Source organism: Danio aesculapii, chromosome 11, assembly GCF_903798145.1.
Source record: "Danio aesculapii chromosome 11, fDanAes4.1, whole genome shotgun sequence".
Taxonomy (NCBI): domain Eukaryota; kingdom Metazoa; phylum Chordata; class Actinopteri; order Cypriniformes; family Danionidae; genus Danio; species Danio aesculapii.
The window spans coordinates 45503921-45529500 of record NC_079445.1 but is presented as its reverse complement, the minus strand read 5'-3'; the positions used below and the strand labels follow the sequence as shown (position 1 = coordinate 45529500).

General features: G+C 35.2%; 1 protein-coding gene across 2 annotated transcripts in view; it reads right to left on the bottom strand.

Annotated features, from left to right (window-relative positions):
* Nucleotides 1-21903, bottom strand: part of ero1b (endoplasmic reticulum oxidoreductase 1 beta) — a 28397-nt gene extending 6494 nt beyond the window's left edge. The window contains exons 1-12 of one of the 2 annotated variants that reach the window (XM_056468587.1): nucleotides 21504-21903; nucleotides 18005-18124; nucleotides 17166-17249; nucleotides 15954-15995; nucleotides 13295-13377; nucleotides 12959-13032; nucleotides 7827-7947; nucleotides 7354-7400; nucleotides 5749-5760; nucleotides 5615-5641; nucleotides 1862-1954; nucleotides 839-1085 (exon numbers count right to left, since the gene is read on the bottom strand). In XM_056468587.1, coding sequence (XP_056324562.1) covers nucleotides 839-1085; nucleotides 1862-1954; nucleotides 5615-5641; nucleotides 5749-5760; nucleotides 7354-7400; nucleotides 7827-7947; nucleotides 12959-13032; nucleotides 13295-13377; nucleotides 15954-15995; nucleotides 17166-17249; nucleotides 18005-18124; nucleotides 21504-21668 — 1115 coding nt within the window. In that variant the 5' untranslated portion in view covers nucleotides 21669-21903. Of the gene's footprint in view, nucleotides 1-838; nucleotides 1086-1861; nucleotides 1955-5614; nucleotides 5642-5748; nucleotides 5761-7353; nucleotides 7401-7826; nucleotides 7948-12958; nucleotides 13033-13294; nucleotides 13378-15953; nucleotides 15996-17165; nucleotides 17250-18004; nucleotides 18125-20430; nucleotides 20607-21503 lie in introns of those variants that run through there. The other variant, XM_056468588.1, reaches the window with a different exon arrangement.
* Between the last annotated feature and the right edge of the window lie 3677 nt (nucleotides 21904-25580).

The window sequence follows — 25580 nt, the reverse complement described above, 5'->3', positions numbered from 1 at the left end:
ATTCATTTTTATTTGATTTTAATTTTAATTTTAATTATTATTTTTATTTAAATTAATTATTTCATTAAATACATAAATGAACATTATACAAGTATAATAATAATAATAATAATAATAATAATAATAATATTTATTTTAATAATAAAGTATAAATAATATTTACATTTCAAAATAAATTCATTTGAATATTTTTTCTATTTATTCTTAGGTGTGGAGCAATATTAGATAATAAAAAAAGTTAATTATGACTACATTAAATATTCTATATAACTAAAGTTGGCATAATAACAAATAATAATAATAATAATGATAATAATAATAATAATAATAATAATAATAATAATAATAATAATAATGTATAAATAATACTTACATTTTAAAATAAATTAATTCTTTGGTGTGAGAGAAAAATATTAGATCATAAAAGTGTGCATTATGACCACATTAAATAGGTTTTAGGATTAAAGTTGGCATGATGATGATGATGATGATGATAATAATAATAATAATAATAATAATATGTATTTTTGTACTTTTGACAGATAAAGTTTAAGTTATTATATGTAACAGTTAAAGATATGTGTAAACATATTTAACCTGCGATTATATAGTATATAGGAGATTATAAGTGTGCATTACCACATAAAAGTTTTTTATAATTAAAGTTGGCACAATAATAATAATAATAATAATAAAAATAAAAAAATAAAATAATAATAATAATAAATAATAATAATAAAAAATAATAATAAAAATAATAACAACAACAACAACAACAACAACAACAATAGCCGTATAAAAGGTAAAGCGCTGACTGTATGCAGTGAAAGTGTCTCACTTGGTCTCGTTGAGGATCTCCAGCAGCAGTTGTTTAGTGCTGGAGTCCTCCTCTGTGTTTCCGGTGTACAGATTAATGAAGGAGCGCTCAAAGTATGGAGCCACTTTAGACAGCGCCCGCAACTCGATCAGGTACAGGAAATACAGGTTCTTCAGCCGCCGCGTGCCTTCGCCCTTTGTCTCCGCCGGGTCAAACCGCTGTCGGAACTCGTGCACGTTTGGACCCCAAACCGGCTTCCCCCAACCCTCTGAAAAACACACACACACCAGAGAGTTCTGGAGGGAATAATAATAAAAGAAGAAGAATACTGAAGCACTGTGATGATGGACTGACAGAGGACTGAGGCCTTTAACCAGGGGTCACCAAACTTGTTCCTGGAGGGCCGGTGTCCTACAAATTTTAGCTCCAACCCTAATCAAACACACCTGAACAAGCTGATCAAGTTCTTACTAGGTATACTTGAACCATCCAGGCAGGTGTGTTGAGGCAAGCTTGAGCTAAACCCTGCAGAGACATGGGCCCTCCAGAACCGAGATTGGTGACCCCTGCTTTTTACAATCAGCACAACAATATTTCATATCTGCAACCATGGAAAGCTGGAAACATGGAGAGCTGCAGACCAACATTAATGACACAAAGACCCTCACACACACATTTATATCTGCAGACCAACATTAATGACACAAAGACCCTCACACACACACATTTATATCTGCAGACCAACATTAATGACACAAAGACCCTCACACACACATTTATATCTGATCAGCATCTGGCAGAAACTACATCACAGCACACAGACTGATGAAGCACAGCTGCAGAGTTTACTCACTACATGTGTTTACAGCTGAGTTTATGCACATTATTTCATATTAAAGGTTTATCCTACTCAGTTGTGCACATACGTTTTTTTACACGCATTTTCAAAATGAATGCACATCTTTGGCATTAAGCATTTTTTATGTGATATTTCAAAATGCACATGACAATAGGTGGATGGAAACACAGCAGAGGAGTGTTTACCGTCCAGCAGGTATTTAGCACACAAGTGGATGTTGATGCTGCTGTGAAGGCCTGAGATCAGCCGATAGAAGACACGCTTCTCCAGACACAAACCTGCAGAGTGCACGCAGACACACACACACACACACACACACGCACACACACGCACACACACGCACGCACGCGCACACACGCGCACACACGCGCACACACGCGCACACACGCGCACACACGCGCACAATGGATTTCAATATTAATTGGATAGTAAAAAATTGTAAATAACAATAGATTATTCTGTTAGTAAAAGTCTGCTTTGACTAAGGGGCCGATCACACCGAATGCGCTTTTCTGTTCTGAGACTGCGAGATGCACCACACTGCCTTTATTTGTTAATAATGAAAAAACAAAAAAGCTCTGCACTTTTTATGTTGCTAGGCAACAACTGAAGAACTCTGAAGAACTCTGGGATCAGCTGAACTTTTTAAAAAGCATTTAAAGGCGCACCTTTTTGGTCAAGCTGTTAATTAACAGTATTAGTGTTTCTGGATTTGGATTTTAATATGTTTTAATATGTTTTAGCATGTTTTCTTTTATTGATACGTGTTCTTTTACTTGTTTTCTCTTATTGTAAAGCACTTTGTGACAGGGAAAGGTGCTATATAAATAAACCCTTCCTTCCTTCCTTCCTTCCTTACTTACTAACTTACTTCCTTACTTACTTACCTGCATATTAGACCCTTTCAGTCAGTGATACCGGTAAATATCCAGAAATTTGCCGAACAATTTTTCCAATAAGTTCAAACAAGCACAGTTCAGTCATATAGCACTGACGTGCTCACGGCGACCCGAGTTCGATTTCCGGCTCGAGGTAATTTGCCGATCCTTTCCCTCTCGCTGCTCCCAATACTTTCCTGTCTGAAATCTCTACTGTCCTATCATAATTGTGAGAATGGATTTTAAAACCACAGCGGTTCGAACTGTAGTTCTGCCGAATGACTAAAAAGTTATCAGTATTGATGGTAAAAAAACTGTACATTCTAGTCAAACTATTCTTCTGCAATCTTTAACCAAAAACGGAAATAAGGGCTGTATTAATAGCTATAAATGTGGGAGAGCGTTGATATTATGTGATTGTATTGTATTGCAATATGGAACAGTTAAGTGTTGATGTTAAAACAAAATTCACAAATAACAATACTAATGACAATAATTCTCTATGGTTACAACTGAATTCATTACAAAATTACTGTATAAAATGATAAAATATTAAATGATAATGCATATGATATAAATTGTACCCAGCTTAAATGTTAAATTAAAGTTACCAGAGGTAGAAGGAGAGACACAGAGACTAAGAGAGCAGGCCCAGACGTTAGCCTGATTGCAGTAGAGTCAGAGAAGATAGACTCCAGAGGAGGAGAGGAGCAGAGCAGGAAAGCAGACCAGGGAAAGAGGCAGAGCAGTGTTTTACCACCTATTTTGTATCTTTCTTGACCATGTGACTAAAGCCCAAATACTAAGACATTCAAACTGACCAATCAACATGTGACCACATCCTAAAACCCCAAAAGTCCACACACCAGGGCCTGATCTTATCTGTGTCAGCCTTATCAGCCTTTGGAGTCAGCATGGACCATCTTTGGTGAAGGACATGTTTTTCAATATAAACAAATGCATATGATAATTTTCATAATGAAATTCCTACATAATAAAGGTGAAAAACCGCTAACAAATTATTAATGAAAAATAAATAAATTTTAAAAAGCGTTGTTCATGCATCTTTTCCAAAATACTGGTAAAATCTGACATCATTAACCAGAAATAACCTCTAAACGGCAGCGCTTTTACTTGTACACATAAAAGGGTCTGACTTTTTTTTACACAGTTGGCATTCAGAAGGAACATGGAAATGTTCAACTCGTTTGGGCAATTTTCCAGAAAGAGAAGTTGTAACATTAGCGGGAATTTGCCGGAATGCTGCTCTATGTGAACGCAGAAGGAAAATTGCCTATAAAGCTTTAAATAATCTAGCTCCTGTTTATCTAACCAATCTTCTGTCTCGCTACAATCCAACCCGCTCTTTAAGATCTCAAAACTCAGGGCTTCTGGTAGTACCTAGAATAGCAAAGTCGAGTAAAGGAGGTCGAGCCTTCTCATTTATAGCTCCTAAACTCTGGAATAGCCTTCCTGATTATGTCCGAGGCTCAGACACACTCTCCCAATTCAAAACTAGATTAAAGACCTATCTGTTCAGTAAAGCATCACTTAGCGGTATGATACATGAATGTGCTCCACACAGGTTTCTGCATATCGTTTATATACACTATGAACAGCAGCTACGCTAATTATGCTCTTTATTCTCTATTTCCACCTGGGGATACTCATCCTGAGGCCCTCAGATGCAATCCAAGACAAGCGACAGATGATCTCAAGGTTTCCATAATCCTGGACCAGGCCGTATCCTGAGCAGCTACTGTGGTGGTCATGGTGGAGTGGAGAGCGTGAGACTGATTGCTGTGACGCTCCAAGGACAGACGAGTCTTCGCTGAGGTCCAGCTTCCAGCCTCCGGCGCCTAGACTGCAGCTCTGCACAAGACGTTTGGCCAGAGGAGAAATGGTCCAGACACATTTCGCTGCTAGATGTTAGTCAGATAATGTTCCTATGTTCATTATTAATGCCAACTGTGGAAAAGATTATTGATAAAATGCTTCTGATAAACTGCTGTGCGTTAACCTGCAAGCCATGTGTTGGGTCTGGCTGCAGACTTGGTGCAGTGCAATCTGAGCTACACGCAATGCTTTTTAATGGGCTCACCTAACCCTACCCCTCACAGTCACGTCACTCGCTCCATTGAGCACATTGTGTCTGACATTGCATCTCAGAGAGAAGCAATCTCAGCTTGCATCATAAAGGCTCGTGAAGGAGTGCTCAGGTGACTACATCTCGACATGTGAAAGTGTTCCTCCATACGTTTTCATCGAAGTCGTTATCTTCCACAGAATTTGTAATGTCGTCAAATGTGTAAACATTTAGCTGCGGTTTGCAGCTCTGCTTTTGGATGACTCTGAGACAAAGCAGCTGCATGAATTCTAACTCTTTAAATCAGGGGTCACCAATCTAGGTCCAGGAGGGCCAGTGTCCCTGCAAGGTTTAGCTCCAACTTGCCTCAACACACCTGCCTGGATGTTTCAAGTATACCCAGAAAGACCTTGATTAGCTTGTTCAGGTGTATTTGATTAGGGTTGGAGCTCAAATCTGTAGGACACCGGCCCTCCAGGAACAAGATTGGTGATCCCAGCTTTAAATAAAAGTGAAACCATCAACAAAAGCCCGACCCCTTCTGTGTGTACAAATACAAGCGCAGCCGTTAAGAGCTCATTTCTGGGTAATGATGTCAGAATTTATCGGTATTTTGGAATGGATGTGTGAACGGTCTTTTCCGGAAAAATTCCCGATCATCCTCGTCTGTGTGAACAGCACTTTTTTTATTACTGGTAAAGTCGTTCCTGAAATTTCCGGATGTTTACCAGTATCACTGTGTGCAAGACGTAATGCACATTTTCCACTCAGAATTGACTTTTTCCCAACTGCATGTGGTTAAAACGCAAAGCCACATCACACAACACACTTGCTGTCATTAGAAAACCATTAAAAAAAAAAGGCACATCAGTGTGATCAAGGCCCGAGTCTACCAGAGCTCAACGTAAACATATCATCTAATTACTGGCCTTTCAGATCATGTTACCATGTTAACAGTGTAAATAATCACGTACCCTCCAGCCAGTTGTAGAATCCTTCCCCTGTGAGAAACAGAAGAGTGTGTGTGTGTGTGTGTTAGAGCGCAGTAATAAACACCGGTGTGTAAACTAAACAAGACAAATAAATATAAGAGCAGAAAAGGACTCACCGTCATCATCACCTGCGCACACACAACAAACAAACACAAACACATCAGTTATACACAGATCTATTAAAGAAAGCCTTAAAATAATTAAACCTAATAACTGATTTCTTTTCTCTTTGCCATGATGACAGCACATAATTATGGCCTGCCGTCTCGACTTGTATTCATTCTCAGGATGTGTATTCTTGATATCAACAAGTCAGTTCTTGATATCAAATAAGGTAATTGTTGATATCAATATTACATTTCAACTAGTAACAACGTTAATTATCAAGGATTAACATTGTTACTAGTGCAAATGCAATTCCTGATATCAACATTGGCATTCTGGACATTACCAATTAAGTTGTTGATATTAAGAATTCGGATTATTAATATCAACAATTTAATTCTTGGTATTAAGAATTGATAACCTGTTATCAATAAAAGACAAAACGGCTATTCTGGCAAGCCATTTTTACTTGTATTGCTTAACCGGATATGAATTGTTCATGTCAAGAATTAAATAATTGATATCAAGAATCCAAACAACTTAATTGTTAATATCCAGAATGCGAATGTGGATATCAGGAATTGCATTTCCACTAGTAACAATGTTAATCCTTGATTTCTTTTGAATCCTTGGTTTCTCTAGTTAAAATGTTCATTCTTGATATCAGCAACTGAATTTCAACTAGTAAGGATTATAGTTCTTGATATCTGTAATTGTATTTTCACTAGTTAAATGTCCCCATAGACTGCCATTCAAATTTAATTGTTGATATCAAGAATTGATTTCTTACTAGTTAAAAATTTAATCTGCAATTATAATTCAACATGTTACATTTGTTATTTCTGATGTCTGTATTTCTGATATCAACAATTAGGGAAGTAATTTATGATATCTAAAATGACTAATCTCACTAGTAACAATTACATTCATGATATCAGAAATGAACATTGTCACCAGTGACGAACCAATTGTTGATATCAAAACTGAACATCTTTACTAGTTGAAAAGTATTTCTTGATATCAACAATTTAATTCCTCATATCAACAATTACATTTTTCATATCAACAATTAAATTATTGATATCAAGAATGGCATTTTAACTAGTAAGAAATTAATTCTTGATATCAACAATTAAATTTGAATGGTGACATTTAACTAGTGAAAATTCAATTCATGATATCAAAAATGTAATTCTTGACATTAACAATTCAGTTTTTAATATCAACAATTACCTTTATGATATCAAGAACTGAATTGTTGATATCAAGAATACATATCCTGAGAATGAATAACAGTCAAAACAGCTGGCCATAACATAATATTAGACTAGATATTCTTCAAGACACTAGTATTCAGCTTAAAGTGACATTTAAAGGCTTAACTAGGTTAACTAGGGTAAAGTTAGGGTAATTAGGCAAGTCATTGTATAACAGTGGTTTGTTCTGGTGACAATCCAAAACTAATATTGCTGAAGGGGGCTAATAATATTGACCTTAAAATGGGTTAAAGACTTTTGTTTAAGAGGGTCTGAGAAACTTATATTATTTTTAAAATAATATATGTAAAGGTAAATCACAATTAATCAAATTTTTAACAGTTAATGATGAAAACGTACCACGAACAGGAGCAAGAGGGTTAAGAGGACGATACACTGATCTGGGCCTGAAAAACACACACCACACGCACGCACGCACGCACGCACGCACGCACGCACGCACGCACGCACGCACGCACACACACAACCATGAGAAAAATGAGCTTAATGTGCTGCTGTGCGTGTTATATGTGTGTTTTTTGTGTCATAAGTGGTGTATATGTCTTGTGTGTGTTGTATGATGCGTGTCATTTGTGGTGTGTGTGTGTGTGTGGTTATATGTCTGTTGTGAGTGTTACGTGCTATGTCTGTGTGTGTGTGTTATTTGTATGTTTTATGTGTCCGTGTTATGCGTGTGTCTGTGTTATTGGTGTACGTGTTGGTGTGTGTATTATGAGTGTGTGTATGTGTTATTTTTGTGTGTGTTAGATATAGGTCTGTGATGTGTGTGTGTTGTGTATATATTATGTGGGTGATATGTGTGTGTTTCTCACTTGAAGCAGTTTTCCTCATAAATGCTGTTCCAGACTCTCCAGGCGGACGGGCCTTTATATCCGGTGTATCGCTCCGGGTTCAGCAGCAGATCCACATACTCTGATTCAGGAGACATTTCATCTACACACACACACACGCACGCACCTGCATCAGTACAGTCTGTTTTAGTTCTACAGCTCCCTACAAACACACACCCCATACCTGTCAACATGAGAGAGGGGTGGGGTTTGGTTCAGGTGAGGTGTTTGAATGGTGAGAACCGGGTTAGTAACTGTACTGTGGAGTGGGTTTTGGGCAGCCGCTGTGATCGGATAAAATATCAAAGTTGGCGACCCCTGGGGTGTTACAGACTGTACCAAAAAGCTGAGCACCGTGCAGGGGGTAAAATAAGGGGACTTTCCTGGAGAAATAACAAAGCGGGAGGGTGGCGGGAGATGGGTCTGAAATATGGGAGACTCCTGGGAAAAACGGGAGTGTTGGCAGGCATGACAGGTATATCACGCACACACACACACACATACATACATACATACACACACATACATGCATGCATGCATACACACACACACACTTCTTTCTGTTTATCAGAGAACAAAGGATGAGGATTTTACCTAAAATCAACCCATAATATCAACATGGCTATTAAAAACAGTTATGATTATTATTACTTAATTATTATTTATGTATATATGTATATTTATATTATTGTTACTATATTTAAATTTGTTTTAATTACTAAAGAAATAATAACAACAACAACAATATTATGTCTATATAGTTTGGCCAAAATGTTCATGAATATTAATTATGGCTAGTTCATAATAATAAAAAATAAAAGGATAATATTAATTATAATAATAAATATAAGCAACCTGTCCATATATTCATTTATTGTAAATCTGTTCATAGCTAATACAACCTGTATATAATGTTGATAGTACATCCATCTGTAAATATCACCATAGTTTTTCTATAACTGCACTTTATAACTTATACCTGTATCCTGCACTTGCTGCTATTGCACTGCTGGTTAGACCGAAACTGCATTTCGTTGCCTTGTACTTGTACATGTGTAATGACAATAAAGTTGAATCTAATCTAATGATATTATTATTATTATTATTAGTAGTAGTAGTAGTAGTCAGATTAGATTAATACAGTCAACAGTAGTTTTTGCAGTTTTAGTATAGTTTCAGGGTTTTTGCACATTTAATCATGTTAAATTTAAGACTTTTAAAGACCTTTTTAAGACCATTAAGCATTAAATTAAAGACCTACATCACAATATCAAAAACACGCAAACACATGAAGAGAAAATGCTAAATGACAAAATTATTGGCAAAATAAATGTATTCAAATTGAACAGAACTAAAGACAGGTTAGATGCACTATTAAACTACAGAAAAAATGAAAACATTTTAAGGCTGATTTATACATCACATACCTCACGAAACAGACGAGGCTTTTATATTTGACGCGTTCGCCATTTAGATATTCTTTTAAATGACAGGGGGCGGTCAAAAGAAACAGACAGTAAAGTCAGACAGATGAACAGAGAAGTAGGAAGTTTCCCGAACTAGGTCATATCATTAAAATCATTGAAGATTTTTAAACTAATTATTTTTTTATCATTTTTATCATTTATTATAATGATTATGAAGATTTTTATAACCATTCAAGATTTTTTTAAATCATCACTTGCTTTTGTTCATATCTCAGACAGTTTTACCTATCAATATTGAATATTAATGACAAGAGAACATGGGTTGCTCTACAATTATATTTTTAATAATAAGAATAAAAACGTACACTTTCCAGTTATCAGAGACATAATTTGTTGTTTAATTTTAGTTTGTAACTATTAAATTGTTTTAGTTATGGTGGCTTGAAAAGCCAGCATACTGTTATCTATCTTAAACTTCTTCTTCTTCTTCTTCTTCTTCTTCTGAGACTAATTTCTAAGTGTATCTCCTCCTAGGCCTTTCAAGCTACATACTTCAAACTTTCGTCAAACCTTCGAACTGGTCTGACTCGGGTTGCTATATCTTTTCTAACTGATCCGACCTTGGGTTTTCCGAAAAACGACCCAGAAAAATCCCAAAAGACCCATTGACTTAACATTGGGTCAAACTTTGTGAGCTCATAACTCTGCATCAGACTGTCCTACAGACTTCTAACTGGACTCATTTAACCCAGTCTAGCCAGCAGCCAATAACTGATGACTTTTTAACTTACTAGCCACTCCCTAGCAACCACTTACAGCACCCTAGCAACTGTCCCATAGACTTCCATTGTAAAAGACTCCCATTTACTTAACATTGGATCAATCTTTGTGAGCTCATAACTCTGCATCAGACTGTCCTACAGACTAGAGTCTGGCCTCATTCAACTCAGTCTAGCCAGCAGCCAATCACTGATTACCTTTAAACTTACTAGCCACTCCCTAGCAACCAATTTCAGCACCCTAGCAACTGTCCCAGAGACTGTGACTAGCTTTTCTAACACATGCTAACAGTTTAAACATCCTACTGACATGCTAATCTTGCTAGAAAGGTGCTAGCAACACGATAGTGACATGCTAGTCATGCTAGTAACATGCTAATTCATGCTAGAATCATGCTAACAACATGCTAATTCATGCTAGAAAAAGCTGATTCATGCTAGAATCATGCTAGTAACATGCTAGTTACATGCTAATTAATGCTAGAATCATGCTAGAATCATGCTAATTCATGCTAGAAACATGCTAATTCATGCTAGAACCATGCTAACAACATGCTAATTCATGCTAGAAACATGCTAGTAACATGCTAATTCATGCTAGAAACATGCTAGAATCATGCTAGTAACATGCTAATTCATGCCAGAAACATGCTAGTAACATGCTAGAATCATGCTAGTAACATGCTAATTCATGCTAGTAACATGCTAATTCATGCTAGAAACATGCTAGTAACATGCTAATTCATGCTAGAATCATGCTAGTAACATGCTAATCCATGCTAGAATCATGCTAGTAACATGCTAATTCATGCTAGAATCATGCTAGTAACATGCTAATTCATTCTAGAAACATGCTAGTGACATGCTAATTCATGCTAGAATCATGCTAGTAACATGCTATTTCATGCTAGAAACATGCTAGTGACATGCTAATTCATGCTAGAAACATACTAATTCATGCTAGAATCATGCTAGTAACATGCTAGAATCATGCTAATTCATGCTAGAAACATGCTAGTAACATGCTAGAATCATGCTAGTAACATGCTAATTCATGCTAGAAACATGCTAGTAACATGCTAATTCATGCTAGAATCATGCTAGTAACATGCTAATCCATGCTAGAATCATGCTAGTAACATGCTAATTCATGCTAGAATCATGCTAGTAACATGTTAATTCATACTAGAATCATGCTAATAACATGCTAATTCATGCTAGAATCATGCTAGTAACATGTTAATTCATGCTAGAAACATGCTAGTAACATGCTAATCCATGCTAGAATCATGCTAGTAACATACTAATTCATGCTAGAATCATGCTAGTAACATGCTAATTCATGCTAGAAACATGCTAATTCATGCTAGAATCATGCTAGTAACATGCTAATTCATGCTAGAAACATGCTAGTAACATGCTAATTCATGCTAGAAACATGCTAGTAACATGCTAATTCATGCTAGAATCATGCTAATTCATGCTAGAATCATGCTAGTTACATGCTAATTTATGTTAGAATCATGCTAGTTACTTGCTAATTCATGCTAGTAACATGCTAATTCAGACTCGGCTTTTCAAGCCACCATAAAGTTTGTCCTCAAACTTTAATATCTAGTTCAAAATTACAATATATACATCAGTGTGAACCTATGACTGGTGGAAAAACATATTCTGTAATATTATAACCACCCGGGTCTCCACTTTTGCATGGCCTCTTTTTTTTCGTTTTAACAAACTTATCTCTCAGGTTTTTCCAAACTTTTCCAAAAACCTTCCTCCTTTCCCACGGCTGTTGCAATTTCTAGCCAAGAATAATTGGTCATCTGGTTTTCTCTATGATGATCACGCATAGACGGATCATAAAGATGTGTGTACAGTCATATCTGTTTCAGACAAAATGTCTTCAAAGTGTTTCATATTCAACTCAAATCAAACACTGCGCCGCACGAACTGTTCACCTGAGTCTCAAAAAATTGTGAGCTCCGCCAGCAGAATTCATGTTGCGCGCACCCAAAGCGAACCTCCGCAAATGAAGCGATGACGTCACATTTGTCGAGTCCACTAACAGAAAGCTGATTGGCTATTGCATGTTGGTCTCATTTGTAGTTGTAATACCACAGATGACATTTGGACTAGTGAAGTAAAGAACTACAACATCACGAAAACAAAGCAACAACAACAACAAAGAATTTAAATGAGCATCAGATGTAGCATTACATGGACATCGGAAAAATAAGAGCTGTGCAGAAATATTTAAGACCTAGAACAGTGAATTTAACTTTTTAAGGCCTAAAATTTCGATATTTACATTTTAAACTTAAGACTTTTTAAGACCCCATGGAAACCCTAAGTTTTGTGGTAATAATAATTGATCTATTCAATTAATCTTTTTAAAACAATAAAAGTATAGGAAATGTACCATTCTTACAATAACAAAAAAAAACAATGTAAGAAAAGTTATCAAGAAAATTAGAAAAAGTACTAAATTACTATTATTATTATTATAACTGTAAGTTATATAACTTACAGTACAAAAAAATCTCTAAATCTCATTAAAAAGTCTATTTATTTATTTTTATTTATTTATTTTTTTTCAAACAGGAACCCATCAGAGGGTGCAAATGAAAGCAGCGGCAAAACTGTGCATATATGTATTGAATTAAATGAGTGTGTTCTGATTACTGCACTGAGCATCACCTCAGCTTTATTCACATTGATCCAGCATCTATAAGCATCACACTGCAGACTATAAATAACCATCAGAGATCAGCAGATAACAGATCAAACTCAGAGTGAAACCGTAAACAACCGCCTTCACTTCACTTCTGACGCACGCACGCACACACACACACACACACACACGATTTATTCAGTGGTGTTTATTGTTTTGCATATGTAAACTCACCGTCCAGCCCGCAGAAATGGTCCTGAGCGTCATCATGATGAGCCCAGTCTGCAAACGCTTCTTTACTCTGATTACTGCAGGAAACACACTGCATTAATGGAGGCAATCAGAGTGTGTGTGTGTGTGTGTGTGTGTGTGTGTGTGTGTGTGTGTGTGTGTGTGTGTGTGTGTGTGTGTGTGTGTGTGTGTGTGTGTGTGTGCATAAGAGAGCGCTAGAGAGTGACTGTGTGAGTATTTGTGCGTGTGTGTTAATGTGTGTATGTGAGAGAGACTGTGTTTGTGTGTTTGAGAGAGAGATACAGTGTGTTTGCGCATATTCATGTGTGTGTGTTTTACCTCAGTGTGCTGTTAATGGCGCCCAGTTCATGAGCCTGTTCACACTCCCGCATCTCACTCACAGTGTTCGCCGCCTGAGAATACTGAACACACAAACACACAACTTTACTGCGCTTGCTTCCACAGGCAGAAACAGAAGCATGTGTGTGTGTGTGTGTCTGTGTATACAAGTATATTAATGCTGGGTAAAGATTAATCACCCAAAATATAAGTTTGTTTTGACATAATATATGTGTGTGTGCTGTGTATATCAACACACATGCAGTGTTTCATACCACTTTTCTATAATTATAAAAATATTTTAACAATTAAAAGTCACCAACAGCAATAAATAATACACCAGGTAAAATAAATAATAATAATAATAATGATAATATACAAGATAAAAATCAAAAACAGTTTTTATGGTTTATTTTTGATAAAAATTTTACAATTTTAGCTGGATTCACATTTAAAAATATTTCATTTAAAGTCTCTCCAGATAAAAATTGTTGTCTGATAACATTAAAATCAGGGCATTCCACGAGAATATGTTTAAGAATTTGGTTTATTTTAGCAATATTGACATTTTGGTGGTTCTTCTCCTTTCAGTAAATGTTCATGTGTGAGTCTCGTGTGCGGCATCTTCTATAAACAATCTCATCGTGTCTTGAGTTAAAAAATAAATTAGATTTTCTTCCTATTTCTGGCTGAATTTCAAAAAGTTTATTTTCTGAGCTCTGATGCCATTTTGTTTGCCATTTGCTTATAATATATCCTTTTATTAGTGGCTTTAGAGCCGAAGGTGGGATTTTACACTCCTTGATCTTTCCTGTAAGGGCTGTTTTGGCGGCTTGTTCACTTCCAAATAGTCAAGCATGTCCTGGGATCCAGCAGAAAACTATTACAAAACGTTCTCTGTAGTTTGTTCACTGTGATAAAAATGTCAGTAATAATGGGATGCTCCAGTTTAAAATACAATGTTTACAAGACAACAAAGATTTTGAGTCAGAAAAAATAATTAAATTGTTTTCGTTGTACAGTATTAGGTAATAAGTTTATATTACCTTAGTTGCATAAAGCAACACATCACTAGAAATAGATTAATTAATTACTAAAGTATGGCTCAAAAACACTATAGCATTTATTAAAATTTACTAAATAGTTTCTCTCATGTCTGACAGCATTAAAAAGGTAATGCAAACGTAACATAATAGATTACTTGTATGGTTTCTGCTACATTCATTCCTCCATGCCGGGGCGCAACACCAAAATTCATCCTGCCACGACTACATTACAGCTTCTCACTCAAAACATTCAGCGTTTTTTAAATAGCGGGTTATAAATCGCACCAAAACATATTAAAAGGTGAGTGAATTATAACAGCGCAAACTTTTCTGTAATCGTAGTAGTGCTGTGCGTTATTTGTTTAACCCTTTAAGGTACATGCTGACTGACTAGCGTGATGCGTGAGGCCAGAAAACACGACGTAGCTTTCAGTTATGACGAACACAGTTTCCATAATTATACTTCATTTATAGGTAAAGGTCTGTGGCTCTGCATACAATGACTTAATCTTGCTGGAGTTTAAAACCGTTTCACTTTACTTCAGGACGCATAAATGCCGCTCTGTAGGTCTATTGGAGACATTCAGAAATATTCCTAGCAATAAATGTTGGAGACACTCGTTACATAAACGCACTAAATCACTTCAGCAGCATTTATTTGAGGGTGCACAAGAAGTTTTGTGCACAAGCAGAGGAAATCAGCGCATGAGCACAGAGATTCACAAGCTCGTATTACGTAAATGCACTGTCGACTTGTAATAGACATTTGTCAATGAAATAACGCCACAGGTAGTTGGAAGATCTGTGTAAAAGGCCCAATAGAGTCGACCGCCACAGCTGGAAAAAATCCTAGGAAACACTGACTTGCCATAAAAAGTAATCCTTCAAATTTTGGGGGGGAGTAACCCAATGTTGTACAGCATTTCTTTCTAAAGTAACTCTCCCCAGCCCTGGGTATTGACCTTATTCTCGTATGAGTGGGCGCAGCCATTGAAATATTTTTGCTTGAGTCTTCCTCTCTCATTCACTTCCACTGATTTTTAGACATTAAAAACAGCTCGTTATGCTGCGTGATGTTGCAAACTGATGTTTTCTCATTATATTATTCTACTTTTTGTAAATAGTCATGAACGCACTTGATTATTGAGCAAGTAGACTGACTTTACTATTCCCAGTCATTTCTCCCATAGGCGACTGAATCGGAAACAAATGACAAAATCTAGCGCACTTCCACATTGACGAATAAGGTCAACAGCATACAAATTCTGACTTCCACATTTGTTTTGAAGAACCAAATAAGCCAGAAATTAGATGTTATCATGATTAAAAAAAAATTCAGGATCTGCCGAATCATAAAGGACTCCGGTGCAGATTTACCTCTAAAATGTGAACGCTCACAGCTCTCTAAATATACCCTCTCAGACACGTATGGCAGCTTTTTAGCGCTGACTCAAGCTTACACGCTCTATTACACAAATCTGCAAACCTTCAACAAACAAAACCAGGCGGCCCGCGGGTCAGACAGCTGAACAAACAGCGCAAAACACACACACATACACCGAAATCTGACAGGAGACCCAACATGCAGAAACACACACACAGCTGATTCTCACCTTGTTGTAGTTGCCAGATTTGATTCCTACAGGAACTTTACTCTGCAAGAAAAAAAAGCAATCGTGTGAATGCTCAAAAATCTCCAGAACGGTGTAAATAATCATGCATGAAAGTAGGGCTGTACAATATATGGTTTCAGCATCGATATTGCAATGTGATCATCAACACTAGTCACACTACAGGATCTGCGATGACCAGCTTCAGTTTATTCATCCCTCAGGATGGTTGAGTGGAATTAAAGCTGACCAATAGCCATATTGTTGCGTGATTGTGAAGCTTAACCTTCATAGAGTGAAAGAGTGCTTATTTGCTTGGTTTTTAAAGCATATGATTGTAAGATTTCAAGTGCATTTAGATCATTTGTGTGCAAGAAATTATAACAATGAAAATGTATTGCATTTAACCTTCACACCATGAAGACTATGCAGTTTTATGTGCTTTCATTTCATCTGAACTCCAATACAGTTCCCAATACCAATCCCAATTCTAGTTTTGTACCCTTTCCCCTTGGCCCTTGAAACAGAGTGTGAAAAAAATATACGTTCTAAAATATACCAAATAAAATATCATCTAAAATATCCTTAATAACCGTGTAAATAATCATGCATGCAAGATTAATTTAGAAAGATCCCATTTTTTTATAATTGTATTAAAACTAAAATACATGCGTGCACACACACACACACACACACACACACACACACACACACACACACACACACAGTTTTAAAAAAAAATTCTGATCTTTGTTTTTCCTCTGCTTTCCATTTGTATGTGATCCCTTGTAATTAGTGTAACACTCTGCATAAAAATATTTAAAATGTCACACACACACACACACACACACACACACCTGACTGTTTTTTTTTTTATGTTTTTCTTTTCTCTGTTTTCCATTTGTTTGTGATTCCATGTCATTTGTGTACCTCTTTGCATTAAAAAAAACTAAAATGTCATCCGTTTTTGTAAATCCTCTGTAATAACTGTGTAAATGATCATGCATGCAAGATTAATTTAGAACAAGCGCTTTTTTTATAACTGTATTAAAACTAAGATATCATATGTTTTTGTGAATGTTAAAAAAACTCTGTAATATCTGTGTAAATGATCATGCATGCAAGTTTAATTTAGAAAGATCCCATTTTGTTTTGATAATTGTAATAAAACTAAAATGTCAGATGCGTTTTGTGCAGGGTTGGTGTTGACCTGACCTCTGGGCACGGCTCTACGTGGCAGTCTTTAATAGAGCAATGGCTATCATCAGGCCAGAACGGACACGGCCGCTTCAGGTTCACCTGCAGAATAAACAAACACACTCAATTCCTGTGAACGCTCAGAAAAATGCAGGAATTCATCATTGAGCTCTTAGCTGAATAAAACTATGGTAAATATATCAAAATAGAAAGAATATAACGCATAAAAGCATAAATGTGTATATATAATGCATAATGAGCATAAATGTGTGTATATATAATGCAGTTCAATTATAATACGAAACAGTGGTCAAATTATTAATTGCAGCCAAATTAAAAGTCTCTATTTGTATAATATGTGTCTGTTTATTATGTATAGAAAAGCAGAAAATCCTAAAATACTACAAAATGTACAAATATTTGTCATTAAACATGAATAAACACTGTATTAAACGCATTGTTTATTGTTTGTTCATGGTATTAATACTGTGCTAATACATGTTGTGATATAAATTATATTAAAGATAGCAGAGCTAATATATCATTAGTATAATCACTCTTAGTATTTTAAGTATTTAGTATTAGTAACAACAACAACAGCAGCAGCGACATTAAAATCTCAAGTGAATATTTGTTATTCGTTATCAGTAAAACAGAAACAGCCAGCTGGATGATCAAGGCTTTTCTTCAGTCTCTAACTTTTTGCCACGTCGACCAGATTAATATATTCTGACTGTAATTAATCTCCGGCTAATTGCAGCATGAACTGTCTCCTGCATATGATTATATGATGAAGTAAGGTCACCGCTGACGTTGTTAAGCTGTGTAAAGTGTAAACCTTCACGACGTTAATTCACCTTGTAGTATCGGAAAAAGTCTCTTTCCGTCAGTTTGCGAATGTGTGGGTAAATTTTGAAGTTGTTGAAGACGTCGATGCTCTCAATGTCACAGAAGCAGTCGTCCAAAACACCCGTCAACTGCACAGAGAAAATAAACACAAACATTATCATCATCAAATTAACATTTTAAATCAGCATACGCTTGATAAAACACCCTCAAAATCAAGATTAATTCAGTGCAGTTTTACACAAATAATATTTTATTATTTAAAATATTTTAGTCATTTAAAGTGAACAATCCAAAACACCTGTTAACTGCAGAGGAAATTAACACAATCATTATCACTATCGAATTAACATTAAAATCATCATTTTAATGAGCAAATGCTTGATAAAAGGTGATTAAAAGTAATACAAATTCATCCCAGTTTTTTTTTTTAAATACTATAGTCATTTATAGCGAACAGTCCAAAACACCTGCTCACTGCAGAGGAAATTAACACAATCATTATAAAACTAACATTAAAATAATCATTTTATTCAGCATATGCTTGATAAAACACCCTCAAAAATATTACTAATTCAAATTGCCAGATTTTAAGAAATACTAGAGTCATTTACAGTAAATAAATAGTCTGAAACACCTGTTAACTGCAGAGGGAAAATTAACATCATAATCATTATCATCATCATCATCATCAAATTAATCTTAATTAATTTAATCAGCATATGCTTGATAAAACACCCTAAAAGTAAAACTAATTCATATATTAATTATAGTAATATATTTATGGTAACTTGTAGTAAAGTCCAAAACTCCTGTTAACTACAGAGAGAAAATTAACAGCAAAATGATCATTTTCACAAACATTATCAACACCAAATGATCATTTAATTATCATTTTAATCAGCATACGCTTGATAAATCCCCCTTAAAAAAATAACATTCATTCATATATTATTTTACAAAATACTATAGTAATTTAAAGTAATTAGTCCAAAAACCTGTTAACTGCAGAGAGAAAATTAACACAAACATTATCATCATCAAATTAACATTAAAATGAGCATTTTAATGAGCATATGCTTGATAAAAGGTGCTCAAACATAATATTAATTCATGACAAATTTGAAAAGTTACTATAGTAATTTATAGTAAATAGTCCAAAACACCTGTTCACTGCAGGAAAAAATAACACAATCCTTATCATCATCATCATCATCATCATCATCAAATTAATCTTAATTAATTTAATCAGCATATGCTTGATAAAACACACTAAAAGTAATACTAACTCATATATTAATTATAATAATATATGTATGGTAACTTGTAGTAAATAGTCTAAAACACCTGTTAACTGCAGAGAGAAAGTTAACACAATCATTATCATCAAATTAACATTAAAATCATCATTTTAATCAGCATATGCTTGATAAAAGGCACTCAAAAGTAATACAAATTTATGTTTGGTTATAAAAATACTATAGTAATTTATAGTGAACAGTCCAAAACACCTGTTTACTGCAGAAAAAAAATTAACACAATCATTATCATCAAATTAATCTTATTTAATTTAATCAGCATATGCTTGATAAAACACCCTAAAAGTAATACTAATTTATATTTTAATTATAGTAATACATGTATGGTAACTTGTAGTAAATAGTCCGAAACACCTGTTAACTGCAGAGAGAAAATTAACACAATCATTATCAAATTAACAATAAAACGATCATTTTAATCAGCATATGCTTGTTAAAAGCACTCATAAATAATATTAATTCATGCCAAATTTAAAACAAATACTATAGTAATTCACAGTAAATTGTCTATTTTGAACCATACTGTGGGGTATATGTTATATTATTTAATATAATAACTCTGTTAATGAATGTTCAGGCATACTGTAGTATTAACTATTAATAAATTGTAATAAATACTGTAGTATACTTTAGTTATTACTACTGTAAACTGTGGTGTATTGTTTAATATACACTATAGCTGTGGAAAACTACAGTATTGAGTGATTTGTTTATATTACTATAGTTGCTGTTTGACTATAGCAACTATATAATCCCCATGTCAAAGTATTAATTACTCAAATTTCATTAAAAACACTATAGTATTTGCTAGAAATGACTAAATTATGCTTTAAATGTAGAATAGCATTGATTACAATGTCCTCTGTACAGTTTCTTTAAAAAAAATAGCTTTTTGGTCTGATGAGCTAATAAAATTAATAATTAAAACTGATTGGCCTACAGTTAGATGTATGCTTAATTAAATGACAAGAAATAACTTCAAATAGATAATAAATGAAGATTAATTATATCTAGATGTCATTAAAATTAGGCAAAATTAATTCTGTAATTTACATTTTTATCTATTTGTCCAAATTAACTAATTTCGTGCACATAAATAGCACATATTCACATCTAACCTGCTCTGAATGCAAAAGTCCAAAAAGTCCCAAAGCAAGCAGAGAAGCCTCCCAAAACTTGCATCTTTCCCCGAACATCTCTTTATAAGAGCGAAACCTGTTTCCTGTTAAAGTATTGGTGCGTCTTCGTGCGGGTTTTAGCAGCTGTCATCCCTCATTCTCCTCCGAGATCTCAAACTGCTAGAAATGAGCTGTCAAACTCCAGCAACTACCGCGTGCAAATTCAGCCCCACCGCTCCACCTCCAAACAAACATACGTCACGCAGACACGCCTACAAGCGACGGCTGTAGTTCTTTACTAACGCGCTCAGCGTAGAAGCGAATGGATTGGAGAGGGGTTGAAAGACTACAATCTCCACAACTCTCTTGACGTCGGCGATACAAACCGACCAATAAGACAACACCACGCTGAATAACAGAAACTTTCATTTTTAACGTATTTTAAATGGGTCACTATATCTTGCAGGCTACATTTCCGCTTAAATGAGCAATTTAACTGCGTATCATATGCTTTATCATGCAAAAAACGTTTACATTTTTGGATTTTGTTATTATTATGCGTGTATAATAATAATAAAAAACCTCTAAATTAACTTTGTGTTAAATGTGCTATATAAATTAGGTAAAATAAAAATGTATGAACTTGTAATATGATTTCACATACGTTTCGCTAGATTTTAAAGTGATAGTTCACCCAAAAATGAACATTTTGTCATAATTTAGACTTCTGTTGAACACAAAGGTGTATATTTTGAAGATTGCTGAGGGGGAAACAGCCACTGACTTCAATATTTTTGTTCCAACTAACTTAATGGCTGCTTTTTTCCCCTAACATTATTCACAATATCTTCTTTTTGTGTTCAACAACTCATAAAAGTACAGTGTGAGAGTAAATGAAAACTAACAATTTAAATGTCTAGAAACGCAGAAAACCGCAATGAATTGCGGACGTGATGACGTCACATTCACGCGACAGTAGAACATACCAGAAATACTATGACAACTGTATCAAAAACAGAAACGTTCACATTAATAACGTGATTTTTAATAATCGCAGCATTAAATAAACTCACATGACACAAGCAGCTCTGGTCCTGCTCGTCCTCGGTGTGTCCGTAAACCGGCTCCTTCGGTGTGCTTTTGCTCTTCGCGTTGTTTTGAAACCATCCCGAGCAGAAATGACCGCAGAATAAACTCATTAATATCGCGAGCCCGTGGGTTTGTGTCCTGTTTAGCATCGCGGATGGAGAAATTCGCGACCACAGAAGCCCAAAACATAAACAGAGGAGGAAATCGGTCTAACTTCCTGTTTGGAGGAAACGCGGGAACTCCCTCGTGAATGCGTTCAACGGGTTAGTTAAACAGACATTATGAAGATGAGGGCTATCGCTGTCGAAAAACACAACAAATTATCAAAACTGTGGAAATTGGTGAGATACAACGACAACGGAAAACCCTACAGAGAGCGAGGGGCGTGTCTAAACACGCTAAAGTGGGAGGTACTTAAGTGAGCCGTCAGATGATTGACAGATATGTGCTCCGTCACAGTAACTGCATATCATTCATTCATTCATTTTCTTTTCACCTTAATCCCTTTATTAATCAGGGGTCGCCACAGCGAAATGAACCGCCAACTTATCCAGCATATGTTTTACACAGCGGATGCCCTTCCAACTGCAACCCAATACTGGGAAACACCCATACACACTCCTTCACACACACACACTCATACACTTAAGCCAATTTCATTAATCAATTACACTATAGCTTATGTGTTTGGACTGTGGGGGAAACCGAAGCACCCAGAGGAAACCCACGCCAACACAGGGAGAACATGCAAACTCCACACAGAAACACCAACTGGCCCAGCCGGGACTCGAACCAGCAACCTTCTTGCTGTGAGGCAACAGTGCTAACCACTGCGTCACCGTGCCGCCCCAGAATAGAATAATATTAAAAAGAAATATTGATTATATTAAAAATCATTGATATGATGGACAGAATGAAAAACACAAGTTTATTCATTTCACACATGTATTATTTATTATTATTATGCAGATTATAGCAGGACAATGTAAAAAATACTGGATGCCTTAAGCTGAATCAAATTAACCTTATGAGTCTATTGAACTTATATTATGTTCAACTGACTTAAAACATCTGGCATAACTTATAAAATTAAGTTAGAACATGAATAACTTAGTTTAATAAGTTACAATGACCTAAAACATCCTGTCAGGACTAATTGATAATATCATTTTTTTACAGGGTAGGCCAGGGATGGGCAAACTCGATCCTGGAGGGCTGGTGTCCTGCACAGTTTTGCTCCAACCCTAATCAAATACACCTGCTTGTAGCATTCTAGTGATCTTGAAGACACTAATTAGGGTGTTCAGGTGTGTTTGATTAGTGTTGGAGCAAAACTCTGCAGAGACACCGGCCCTCCAGGATCGAGTTTGCCCATGCCTGGGGTAGGCACATGACCAGTGTTGTGCAAGTTACTTCCAAACTGTAATACATTACAGATTACTTATTACTGTTATTTAAAAGTAATCCCTTACATTACAATATTACTGTCTCAAAATTGTAATGTTACATTACTCTTATATTACTTTTTAGTTACGTCCACCAAAATAACTACAGAATTAGAACTTGATCTTCTAAAGCAGGGGTGGGCAAACTCGGTCCTGGAGGGCCGGTGTCCTGCACAGTTTAGCGCCAAATCTAATCAAACACACCTGCTTATAGATTTCTAGTGATCTTGAAGATACTGATTAGCATGTTCAGGTGTGTTTTATTAGTGTTGGAGCTAAACTGTGCAGGACACCGGCCCTCCAGGACCGAGTTTGCCCACCCCTGTTCTAAAGTGACTAAATGAACTGCAGAGCTCAGAGGCTGAAATCATCCCGCGTTCAAAGTAAAAAGGTTCCAATAGCCAGAGGGAGATTAATGACTACACGCGCATATATAAACTAACTACAGACAGGAAATAGAACTTACTTGCGGTATTTTTATTTGTTAATGTCTTGCGGGGTAGAGGTTTGTTGTAACGCATGCGTTACTGAACATGTACCGAGTAAAATATTACTGAAAATGTATTAGTAATGCCTTACACTACTGCGTTACAGGAAAAAGTAATACATTACTGTAATACATCACTTTTGTAATGCATTACTCCCAACACTGTACATGACACATGTAAAAAAGCTGCTTTTAAACATTCAAAGTAATAATTGAATATAATTATATAAACATTAAAGGCATGACCACCTATCTTTACACAACCCACATTACTCCACATAGGAGTGTTATATTATTTAATATAATAACTCTGTTAATGAATGTTCAGGCATACTGTAGTATTAACTATTAATAAACTGTAATAAATACTGTAGTATACTTTAGTTATTACTACTGTAAACTGTGGTGTATTGTTTAATATACACTATAGCTGTGGAAAACTACAGTATTGAGTGATTTGTTTATATTACTATAGTTGCTGTTTGACTATAGCAACTATATAATCCCCATATCAAAGTATTAATTACTCAAATTTAATTAAAAACACTATAGTATTTGCTAGAAATGACTAAATTATGCTTTAAATGTAGAATAGCATTGATTACAATGTCCTCTGTACAGTTTCTTTAAAAAAAAAAAAGCTTTTTGTGCTGATGAGCTAATAAATTTAATAATTAAAACTGATTGGCCTACAGTTAGATGTATGCTTAATTAAATGACACAAGAAATAACTTCAAATAGATAATAAATGAAGATTAATTATATCTAGATGTCATTAAAATTAGGCAAAATTAATTCTGTAATTTACATTTTTTATCTATTTGTTCAAATTAACTAATTTTGTGCACATAAATAGCACTTCAATAGGTTGAAATACTACAATCTCCACAACTCTCTTGACGTCGGCGATACAAACCGACCAATAAGACAACACCACGCTGAATAACAGAAACTTTCATTTTTAACGTATTTTAAATGGGTCACTATATCTTGCACGCTACATTCCCGCTTAAATGAGCAATTTAACTGCGTATCATATGCTTTATCATGCGAAAAACGTTTACATTTTTGGATTTTGTTATTATTATTTGTGTATAATAATAATAAAAAACCTCTGAATGAACTTTGTATTAAATGTGCTATATAAATTAATAAAAATCCATTATATAAGCAATTATATAAACATTAAAGGCATGACCACTTATCACTACACAACCCAAATTACTAGGAAAAACAAGTAAAATAAGAATAAAAAAACACATAAATGTAACAAAATAAAAAAATCTCAACAAAAGAAAGCATAAGATTCACCATTTTATTAAAATAAGTCTCTATATAAGTCTCTAAGTGAGTATTTAAATAGAATTTTCCAAATGTAAAACTATTTTGTTAGAGAGGGGTCTGGATGCGTACCTGGTGCATTTGCAATCTGAGCTGCATGCAATGCTTTTTAATGACAACACCTAACCCCACCCCTCACAGTGACGTCACCAGCTGCATTGCATCTCTGAGATGTGCCGTCTCAGCTAAGAAAGACCTTAATAATCTGGACAATTGGCGACCCATCACACTCCTTAACAATGATTATAAGATTTTTGCCACAATAAGAATTAAAGATTGTTTAGATACTATTATAGATGAGACTCAATCGGGATTAATGAGGGGGCGACACATAATGAATAACATCAGGCTAGTTTTAGATTTATTGGATTATAATGAATTGGTGGAACATAATAATATAATAATATAATATAATATTTCCTGAAAGAAAGTTTGGTCATTACCCCACACATTTTTTATAACAAACAAAATAAGAGAGGTTACCTTTAAACTGATTCATAGATGTTATCCAGACAAGTGTAATCTTAAAAAACTCAAGAATGATATAAACACTGTCATGATTACCAGCGATCTCTAACCACCAGAGGTCGCTGGTAAGCACTCACCTTCATAATAACCTATGGACTACAAATCCGCCATTCATGGACTACATTTTCATACATGCACTCCGTTCACAAACACACATGCTTCCTCATTTTGACTGATTACACTTGTGTAGCAGTTTTACTCTGGTTGTGTGGTTTTTTTTTTTTATAAGACGACAGCAACGTTGGAGGTCTCAAATTGGA